Here is an 11,900-nt window from a genome sequence, read left to right on the forward strand (position 1 = left end):
AAGACGATATTCATCTAGAACCTATAACGAGTGTAATTCAACGTGTTTGTGTGAAGTACTTCGAAAGAGTATCAGTGCATCCCAATGTACTCGCTAATCAACTAAATGTGCGACGTGATAGTGAAGTGCGTAGACTAAAACGTTTAACACCACCTGATCTGATTACTGGACATATATAGACTTTAGAATAAGCTTTAGAATAAGACTAATTAATTAAGATAATATTTTATACAGAAGATCGCTTAATGAAGTGATTTTCTGCATGCCATGTAAATATTTGTAAAGAATCCAACATATTTTCAAAATTGAATAGAAAACCGCAGTCTGGTTAATGTTTTTATACCAACGCAGTAAAAAGATTCCCCGTAATAACAATAAACACTAGTTTAGTCGAATCTATTTTAAAAATATTTTAATAAAAAAATTTAAATCTAACGCATTTAATTTATTACACTCTAAATTATACACAAAACTTACGTAAAAGATTTGACTCGTTAGGAGATCAGCGTTGAGGTTATTTGAACTATTTATCGGCTAATATTAATTATCTTGAAATAGTACGTAATTACTAATAACTAATTTTAATTTTTCGAAAAATGGATCTTCATGTACATGGAAAAAGATCAGCTACCACGAAACTTGGACATTAGTTCATTAACTGAAGAGTGTTTAAGTATAGTTTTTCATCGACTTCAAAAAAAGAGGAGGAGGTTCTAAGTGGTAGAAACATTGTAGGGAATTGCTTCTATAGTGTAATGGTTAGAATGTTAAGTTCACAGGTGAAGGTCGCAGGTTCGATTCCCAACGGATCAGCGACTTTTTTGTTCTAGTTTGATTGGAACATTTGTCAAATTTCCTAGACTAGGCAGCAGACCTGAAAAGAACCCAAGGCCTGAAACGTTCTTTATATTCAATCATTGTTTCATTATTCCTATTTTTCCTCCTTTCATCCATTGCAAAACTTAGCAAAATAACTGTGTAATTTATTGAGTAAATATCTAACATTAAAAAGAGAAAAATAAAATATTTTTAACAAAAAATTGAACCTAATTAAAGAAATAAATAAGATTAATAAAGTAAATAATAATTATATTTAGATTTTTTTTGCTACAAAAGAAAAACGTTTTACAATATAATATGTATATAATAATCGTTGTAATAACTAAATAAAAATAAACCAAAAAATTATTTATCCTATCTACTACACGCATTTTATATTCCATTATATAGACACAATTTAGCTTAATACCTACCTAAACCTATTTATCTATTTGCAATATTATATTAACTATGTTACTACCAACTGATCAGTCTGAAGTCGGTGCCGAGCCTAAACAATACAAAAATAATAATAGGCCGGCTTGGTGGCGCAGTGGTAAAGGACGATGTCACGGTCCTCCTACTATTGCGATCCCCGCAGGTTTGAATCCTGCTGGGGCATGGTCGTAAATTTATGTATATGATTGTTTAAAATTTGTGAATGTTCTAGACAAAAGTGTAAAATCCGACAAGGAAAATGATCCCAGTCATGCCTGTAACCAGGCTGGGTAAGACCTGATGTCTTCTGGGATGATTTCTAAAGTTGGTCACTCGCCAGTCTGTAGGCTTAATGATGAGCACCGTGGTTCGGAGCCCACGTTAAACTTTAGGTCTAGTCCAGATAAACCCATAAATGGTAAAAGGAGACTTGAAAATATATTAAAAAATAACAATAATAATAATATAATTTTGTGACATATACACAAAATTAAATTATGAACAAAGCAAATCTAGTTTGTTGCTTGGCACTGAGTTCAAATTGATCAGTTGGTAGTAGTTGAAATGATATTGCAAATAGAAGAATAGGTTTAGGTAGGTATTAAGCTAAAATGTGTGTATATAGTGGAATATAAAATAAGTGTAGTAGATAGGTTAAATAAGTTTTTTTTATTTTTATTTGGTTACTACAACGACTATTTCATATGTTCCCGAAAGATGAGTATTTAAAAAAATATCATGTGCTAAAAAGCACTCAATAGTATTTTTACTTATTTTCCTAATAATATCTGTCTGGGGCAAAACAAATGGTGTCTGTGTTTAGCTAGTCCTTAATAATAATTGATCCTGAATAATCTGTAATATACGTAGAGGGAATTTAATAGGTTTAACTAATTGATAGTGCGGGTGGATACATCTGAATCATCAAACACTAATTGTATCACACTTTCTGGTTTTTAAAGGAAACAAAAACGTTATAATTTATCGTATTACTATATTTATATGTACGAGTACATGAAGGACTAACATGTTTATTAGCCCAGGATCATCAGTATGAAGTTTAACGGCAAAGTACATTGTTTAAATGAGATTAGTGCTTTTAATTTATATAAAAACATTAATGATACTGAATTGAAAATGTATAAAATAAGTATATGTCATACAAATAATTAAATATAAGACAAGCTGTTTAGAAAATAATAATAATAATAATAATAGAAGTTGACATTAAATAATTGGTATCCAAATTATATGTGAGAATTCGTATGTATCAAATACGTATGTAACATAATAATTTAATATTTATTAGAGTGTTAGTTTATATTATTTATCAGTGTTTTGGTTCTTTAATGATATTGAAATGAAACTGTGTAGTGTGTAAATAATAATGGGTTAAGCTGATTATTTTGGTAATGGTTAAATTTTATTAGTTGATATTGAGTTGTTATTATCTAGCTTATCTATTTTATTAAAATGAATGTAGAAAATGACAAGGCTTTCAGTGTAACATAGTTTATTATATACTTAATTATATACATCTTTTAATATAAGATAATTCTTTAATTAGTAGCAATAGTAGTAAACTATATTATTTGAAATTAAATAATTTTCATCAAGATTATATGTAACAATATAATAAGTAACAAGTTGATAAGAGGTACTTTTTTGTCGAGTAGTTATGAATTTAATCATTTAGTATTTATTAGAGTTCCAGTTTTTTTTTTATTCTCACAATGTTTTTATTCTCTAATGGTAATGAAATGAAAATGTGTATGTACAAATAATCATATGTTAAGCTAACATATCACGATAATGGTTGAATTGTATTGTATTCGTCCATATGAAATAAATGATAACCAAATTACGTATTTAATTAAAATAAGCATTGAAATTTAGTGATATTTGTCTGCTAATTGTAGTATGAGTGAATTATAATAGTGGAAATTAAATAATTGTCATCCAGATTATATGTGAGAATACAATAAGTAACAAAATTGATAAGGGATAGTTTTTTCATCAAATAGTTTCGAATTTAATCACAACGTTTTTATTCTCTAATGATAATGACATGAAAGTAAGTAATGTGCCAAAAAATACAGGTTAAACTATATCTTGATAATAATATCTTTTTAATAAGCGTAACAATAGTTTTTCAATCAATATAAAAATTTTTTCGAGTTAAAATTTTAACAGCATATTTTCTAGGGATATTTCTATCATATTTTTAGTAATGGTGAATTATATTAGGTGAAATTAAATAATCGTTATACAGATTATGCTAGAGAATACAACAAATAATAAAATTGATAAGGGATTTTTTGTCGTTGGATGAGGGTTGGATCTGAGTTTTTATTAATAATCAAAGTGTTTTTGTTCTCTGATTGTAGTAAAATGAGAATGTGTAATATGCAAATAATCGGTAATGGTTGATCCGGATTATCCAGGTTATGTATTTAATTATCATAGGTATTGAAAATCGTAGGGTTTCAGTTTAATATGTTTTTTATAGGTATAAGTTAAAATATATATAAGTTTATGATCTCATAAATAACAACGGGGACTTACTGAAATTCGTACGGCACACTTTGTCCATGATTCTCAACATTCCTCTCGACTTTTCTCTGATCAACAGTTCTGGCACGCTGGTCGCTACCAGCGTGTCGTTCGAGGACGTGTTCAGGAACAAGATGTACTCCTGGGACATCTTGATATCCGCCCTGACTAGTTTACCACGCGATCGGCTACGCCTCTCGTCCTTCACACAGTTACCTGTCGTATTCACGAAACTGATCAAGATATTCTTACGAGATTCACTAAACCGACTCATACGGTTCTTATATATCTTCACCACCTTAAATTGTACTTTATAGCTGCGTTTCTTCTTCTTGTCGCGCTCCTGAAAACCCTGCACCTGGGCCTTGACCACCAGGTCCGCCTGGTACGCCTTCGAGGAGTAGTGCTCCCGGATGCAGACGGGCGGCAGGGACCTAGAGGGGCGTCTCCGGAGCGCGGGGACGGGTTCACTGGGGAATCCCTCGAACACTTGTGCCACGATTCGGCCGTGATTCGTGATGGGGGTCGGTCGAAGAGCGCGCGTCCTCGTCCCCGACCTTCGCGACAACGGAAAGCGACTGTCGTCCGAGCGCACATCCATCTCTTCATCCGTGGAGAGACCGGTACAGATCAAGGCAAGCAGGACGAAAATATACAGACATTTTCCGGAGAGCGGTCTCATCTCTCGGCGCGTGGATAACGGCGAAGGACTCTTCCACGACCGGGCGCTAGTTGGGGCACTGGCCTATCACCAAGATCATCGTCGCCACGTCCTGGTGGCTCATCTTCGTTCCGGTTGGGAGCCGGCGGCATTCACATCGTCACCGATGACGCGACGCGCGTAACCACGGACCACGTTCACTACCAGATTGCACCAGGCTGGCCAGGGGCGCTGTCGATGTCGACGGTCGGGAGGTTAGAGCTGCACTGAGACGCGGCCATCGAGTCCATGAGGCAGACGCTCAAAGTGGTGGGCGGCGCTAGCGTCCGTCCACAGGATCTCTCTGGATGTTCGAGGATAAGCGAGACGCGATACAAGTGCGTGTTCGTACGTAGATCGCGCGTTCGTGTTCTGCCGGAAACCACCGAGGAGGCGTCGCGCGCCGCCGTCTTGATCGGATCGATATCATCGATTGTCGCTTTTTTTTCCGGGGCATTTTGCGCGAGGGTGGCTGCCGGTGAAGTTGTTCGTGTGAATCTGTGTTATTTCTTGTGAATCGTTAAGTACGTTGACGTATCTTTATCAGATTATGTTGTTATTGTGCATAGAACCATACAAGAATTGTTAAATATAAAATAAATATCACCTATTGACTTGAAACAAATTGTAAATTACATTTTTTATGGTTTATTTACTTGTTAAGTAATTTAATTTATTATCTATTAAATTGTTAATAATTATAAATTTAGGAAGGTACCTGTACAAATTTTATTTCCACATTTAAAATAAATATAGAAATGTCATATATTTTTCTGTAGGATACATGACTGATATGATTTTTAATGTAATTGTTCATGTACATAAAGTTATACAAAAATTATTAAATAATTCTATCTGTTGATTTGTAACAACTTCTCTATTAAAGTTATTATATAGTTTATTATCTTGTTAAATTCATACAAGTAATTTACTTTATGATCTATTAAATTGTTAATTATTATAATTTTATGAAGGTACCTATACAAATTATATTTCAATTATTAAAATAGATATAGAAATGTCACATATTTTTCTGCAGCATACATGACTGATATGCTTTTTAAAGTTTTTTTTTTGTTATTTGTTTGCTAACATATTTTTTATATAAAATATATTATCAAATTATTACAAAAATAGTAATAATTAAAAGGTTTGTAAACAAAAACTTGTTTATTAGCCCTAACAATAAAAACGTAATATAATTTTGTGACATATACATAAAATTAAATTACGAACAAAACAAATCTAATTTCTTGCTTGTACCGATATCAAACTGTTCAGTTGGTGATAATTAAAATAATATTCTAAATAGGTAAATAGGTTTAGATAGGTATTAAGCTAAATTGCTATCTAGTAGAATATAAAATACTTGTAGTAGATAGGTTAAATAGGGTTTTTGTTTATTTTTGTTTAGTTATTACAACGACTATAATGTACATATTTTATTGTGTTACATTTTTCTTGTATTAAAAATTTAAGTTTGGTTATATTTTCGTCGTTTCAATTTTTTTATGTAAAAATATTTTGATTCAAATGTATTTTGAAGTCATAAGTAAAAAATGGCTCTTTGGCATGTGAAATGACAATTACAAATTACATATTGACGAAATAATTGAATTAAATCACAAGTACTAATTTTTGTTTTTTTTTAAATATATTTTAAAGTCTACTTTTACCAACTATGGATTTATCTGGACTGGGTCTAAAGATTGACGTGGACTCCGAACCACGGTCCTCAGCATTAAGCCTACCGACTGGCGAGTGACCAACTTTAGAAATCATCCCAGAAGACATCCGGTCTTACCTAGCTTGGTTACTGGCGTGACTGGGATCATTTTCGTTGTCGGATTTTATACTCTTGCCTAGAACATTCACAAATTTTAAACAATCACAAACATAAATTTACGACCATGCCCCAGCAGGATTCGAACCCGCGGCTATCGCAACAGTATTCAGGACCTTCCCATCGCCTTTACCAAGCCGGCCAAGTACTAAATTTGTATTTGTATGTCAAAAACGTATACAGGTAAATCAGATATTTACATCACTACATAGTATAAAACAAAGTCGCCTTTTCTGTCCCTATATCCCTATGTGCGCTTAAATATTTAAAACTACGCAACGGATTTTGATGCGGTTTTTTCAATAGATAGAGTGATTCAAGAGGAAGGTTTATATGTATAATACATGCATAATATACTAAGGCAACATTGCTAATTTTAGAGGTTTCTAACGTGATGTCGTAAATTAACCTATTTTTTTAGGCTGATTTAGCAATTAGCAAAAACGCTGCCTAACCCTACGAGTTAGATCAAATTAATGTACTACAGTATTGTACACCATAAAAAGGTCTACAAAAAAGTCCGCGATGGTATATGTTTATCTTTTAGGGATAACCCACATTAACCATTTTTATTGTTTACTTTTTACGTGAGAAAATGGCTTATTTACGAAGCTATTTTAAGCAATACGGCATTAATCCTTATCGAATTAAGTACCTTAAATACAGTGTGCAATTAATATAGATCAATATGGTTCCTTACAGCATGTAAATTAAACAAATATTTTCGGAGATATTACAAATTTAAAATTTACGTTTAAAAATGTGTAATGTAATAAAAATTGTATGAATTTAGATATTCCAAAGATAGCAGGAAATCTTCATAGTAAGTATAGGGGAAGAGGAATTGTTTTACTCCAAATTTAATGCGTGCAGGCCAAGGGCAGTAATGAATGAACCAAAAATACTGGATCGATTTTAATCATGTTTTCAATGAGTGACATAGGCATATATATGTTATGCCCGTGCAAAGTCGGAGCGGGCCGCTATGTTTTTATATACAACGTTCATATTTTTTCTATAGTGTATTTAATTTAGTATCAGCATTGCACCCGTTCGAAGCCGGGGCGGGTCGCTAGTTAACAAATATAAATAACAAATACGCTTTATGGTCTATGGTGATAGAGAAGCTTAATACAGAAAATTTTAATATAATTCTAATAGCAATATCATATCAATATATGAAAGAAATAATTCCTATAAAGACGTTATATCAGGCACTGTAACCTCATATCGACCCCACCCAAGCGTTACTAAGCACTCTCAAAAATCCCTTATGATTAAGTTCCGCACCTGATAACAATTAGGTAGATTGTTTTCACAAACGCTGACGTCAGGACACAAGCGAAATGGGACTGACAACCGATGGCGCCAATAAGACCAAATTTTGCACATCAGCATTGTTATTATACGACAAGGTACCGCATTATAGGCGAGATTATTTATCTCTCGCGACAGTACCTCTTATCGCGAAAAAAGCGAATGATTTTTTACCGCTCGGTAGACTTTGCCTCGATAAGTGAACTTGTTTGGACGCGAATTTTTACCATGCGTGTGCATGCGAGGGAGAATTGACAAATAGTTGGCCTTGACGTGACGGACAGATAAAATTGAATATCGTTTCTATGGAAACAATTATAAAACTATGTCAGGTTCACGTGTCAAGTGACATAGAATCAATTGAGATTTTTCTCACGCTGTTATTGAGAGCTAGTGATCGCCTAATATTAATAATCGTGTTTCCATCAGAGTAAAGAGAATAACTTAGAAATCATACGTTATCAAAAGTAGTCTTAACAATATTTTCAATCAATATAAGATCACAAATATATTTGGTGTATAATATTAATTAAAGTAACATATGTTTGTGTGTTCAGACAAATTTAATAACGAAAACTGTTTATTTTCACGGTTCAGAAGTAGAAAGCATTTTAGAGGAGGGTGATGTATAACCATTAAAGGATGTATTAACTTATTAACTAATGAACAATTAATAATATATAAAAAAACACTAATTTCTAAGTAGTTATAGTTATATATTTCACTGTATTCTTTAATATATTTACTGAAATCCTATGAACCAAAGCATTGTATACGATTGTTTTTAGAAAAAATATTAATATAACAATTTTGAAATTATTCTTAGATTAACACGTTAAGAGTTCTTACATTTATTAATTTTATGAACTATTGCGTTTTGAAAACTTAGGCCTATAAAATAAATAATTAAAATAAATGGTAAAGGGTTCAAAGAATATAATGTCATTACCATAGTAAAACACATTTTTTAATAGTAAAAATTAGTTTTTTTATTCAACATAATTCCCTTCATGGGCGATACACTGATTATAGCGACCTTCCAACTTTTCAATACCATTTATATTGTACGATTTGTCCTTTGCTTCAAAATAGGCCTGAGTTTCGACAATCATCTGTTCATTCGACGGACATTTCTTCCCAGCGAGCATTCTCTTGAGTTCTGAGAACAGGAAATACTCGCTGGAGGCCAGATCTGGAGAATACGGTGGATGAGGAAGCAATTCGAAGACCAATTCATGGATTTTACCATCGTTTTCACTAACTTGTGACACGGTGAATTGTCTTGGTGAAGCAGCACTTTCTTTTTCTTCAAATGCGGACAGTTTTCGACGATTTCGTCCTTCAAACGGTCGAATAACGCTATGTAATAGTCGCTGTTGATGGTCCTTCCTTTTTCAAGGTAGTAAATGTAAATTATTCCATGAACATCTCAAAATACAGACGCCATTGCCAGCGGACTGTTGCGTTTTCCCACGTTTTGGAGCAGGTTCATCGTGTGCAGTCCACTCGGATGACTGTCGATTGGACTTCGGATTGAAACCATGGAGCCATGTTTCATCCATTGTTATATATTAATGTAAAAACTCGGGTACATTACGCTGGATCATTTTCAACACTATTCGGAATCATCAACTCATCGTTGTTTTTGGTCAAAAGTGAGCTCACGCGGCACCCACTTTGCACAAGGCTTTCTACTACCCAAATGTTCGTGAATGTTGCTTCACTCAAAATACTATAATTCACAAACTAATGATCCGACAGCTGTCAAATTTCTACACGCATCTTTTGAGGGTTATATCTAACTAAAACACATATGGATTTGTGGCGACCGCCACGACCCTTTTAGGCCACCACCAATTCACCATCAACAATTACAAAGGTTGGCAACGCCGGTGGATTGGTACCATGCAGTTCCAGGGTATAAAAGACCATCAGGACGACGTCTCGCTCTCTTTTCTTATCACCGTCCCCCTGTAACAGTACCACTTCCACAGCGCTACCGTACTTCCTTCACCTTAACCTAATATCCTGTCCATTCTCCCATCGACCACATGTATCAATCGTAAGTTAGAATAAACAACTTTGATTCAACCAGTGTTTTTAGTTCCCGTGCAAATTCCTTCCAAAAATAGTAGTGAGTGTTCTGATAAATAATCGCAGCGGCAGCCACACATTTCGACCGATTGACCGACCCGACGAACATTCCTACAGATTTAATTCTAGTAGCGCCATCTATGTGTCAGGCCGGGGACGTTTCAATTGACTTGTTACATATTTTCTTGCAGTAGTTATTAAACATCTTAATATTTATCAATGCTTTAAAATGTTTACATATTTACTGACAACTATTCATAATTTCTTCTATTTGTCATACATTTTTCATCTACGTAAATTACGTAGTTAGTTTCATTTTAACTGCTATAAATTTTCATTACTTTACTTGTGCATTCATATAGTCTTTAACACCATGTCAGAAAAAAAGCAAAGCAGATTAAACTCAGAGTCAAGCAACTGTACTGGTTGGTCGGAAGATACTCTCAACTTAACCAAAAATTAAAGAGATTGGTTTATCATAAATCCTATTTGGATAGACCTATGGGGTGTAAATATGGGGTAGTTATCACATCAAACCAACTAATAATTCAACGTACCCAAACCAAAGTTCTACGATTAATTACCAATGCTTATCGCTATGCAACCAACGAGGAGCTGCACCATGCCTGTATAAAATGGATAGAAGAAGTGATCCAAGATTTCGACCTAATATATGAAATAAGATTGCTAAACCAGCAATGGGGAAGCAACAGAGTTACTGGGCAACACATAGGAAATCAGAAGATTGAATCGAACCTAAATACATGAACTAGTTTAGTGTATAGGTGTATTTTTAGCATTATCGGTAGACTTTTATTGTAATTTAGGAAATACATACTGAGGTATTAATTCCGTACACGCCTTACATTCTATATTAATCCAGGTACAACAGAATAGTAGTAATAAATTAATTTGTAAATTCAGATTCTATTAAGCATATAGAATGTAATATGTAACTAATAAGAAAATATATAATCTTTATTTTTTATCAATATATCTCACCTATAATTTCCCTTTCCCTTGATCTTTGCTTATTTATTTCACTCTTAGATCATTAAAATAGTAGTTGTCAGATTCTATTATTACCTACAGCAGTCTCATTATTAATTAGTCTTCTCTGGCTTTCATTAATCTCCTACTTTGTCTATCTTTGTTGTTTCGAAACTACTCTATTAAAGTTCTATTAGGTTATTTTATAATTGCTATTATTCTTTCAATTTTCAACATTTATTACTTGCAATTAGTTTTGTTCCTTGTTAACAAATGAATTTACTAATGAAATATGTAATAGATTAGAAGTTAATACAAATAAAATTTACAGAACAATCTTAATAACTTTTACAATTACCACTAATACAATGATATACTGTCTCCAGTACCATACCAATAGACACCAAATTAGTTGAAGTTCTTAATATTTAAAATGAATCGATTAATGTTTATATTATGAATACCTTAAATACCTTGAAAACAAAAAGGAGAGACAGAGAGAAGGTTCTTGTTATATTCTTGAATTTTGTTAATAGCTACTTTTCAGTCATTCATCATCATCATCTGTCTCACACATTTATTTCTGGTTACTTGATTGGTGCCCTTTTCGTTTCATTGGAAACTACTTATTTGTAGACAATATGCTGGAAACATTTTGGCCTATAGATGCAAAATTTTCGCTAAGCTCTGATCGATATAGAGAAGAACTTGATTATAACTTTATGAAGGAACTTCTACAAACTACATTTCAATATTTAAAATAGATACAGGAGTGTCATATTTCTCTGCAGGATACATGAGTGGAATGTCTAGGAATTAGAAGAACTCGCGACAATAAAATGTGACTGAAAATATTAGTAATTATGATGGGTATATTAAAGTTGTATCATTTATTTATGTATATTCGAACGTATTATTGACCGCAAACTAACCGCAATCACTGTATTATTTCGAACCCTACTAAATGGTTCGGAGAATGGTCCATAGTTCAAATTAGCAAGTTCACCAAATTTTAGATATAAATTAGCGTTGGGAACTATCGACTGATAACAGTCGAAACCGTCGATAGTCGCAAAACAGTCGATAGTTAAAAAACTGAATTTTTTTAATTCGTGATGTCAGAAAAAGATTTAGGAACCCTTTTCG

The 11,900-nt window shown here is 33.0% G+C and overlaps 1 protein-coding gene and 1 long non-coding RNA gene across 4 annotated transcripts in view; one reads left to right on the forward strand and one right to left on the reverse strand.

Annotated features, from left to right (window-relative positions):
• Positions 1-4,492, reverse strand: part of LOC143203046 (protein vein) — a 144,547-nt gene extending 140,055 nt beyond the window's left edge. For all 3 annotated transcript variants that reach the window (XM_076415147.1, XM_076415145.1, XM_076415144.1), the window contains exon 1: positions 3,823-4,492. In XM_076415147.1, the coding sequence (XP_076271262.1) occupies positions 3,823-4,492 (670 nt within the window). The remainder of the gene's footprint in view (positions 1-3,822) is intronic.
• A 267-nt stretch (positions 4,493-4,759) lies between these two features.
• LOC143203047 (uncharacterized) lies at positions 4,760-6,314 on the forward strand. The gene is made up of 2 exons (XR_013007273.1): positions 4,760-5,034; positions 6,176-6,314. It is a non-coding gene; the product is annotated as an uncharacterized LOC143203047 (long non-coding RNA).
• Positions 6,315-11,900: the final 5,586 nt, after the last annotated feature.

Source organism: Rhynchophorus ferrugineus, unplaced genomic scaffold (assembly GCF_030347505.1).
Source record: "Rhynchophorus ferrugineus isolate W39M unplaced genomic scaffold, kcgeb_rfMv2 rfM9, whole genome shotgun sequence".
NCBI classification, from domain to species: domain Eukaryota; kingdom Metazoa; phylum Arthropoda; class Insecta; order Coleoptera; family Curculionidae; genus Rhynchophorus; species Rhynchophorus ferrugineus.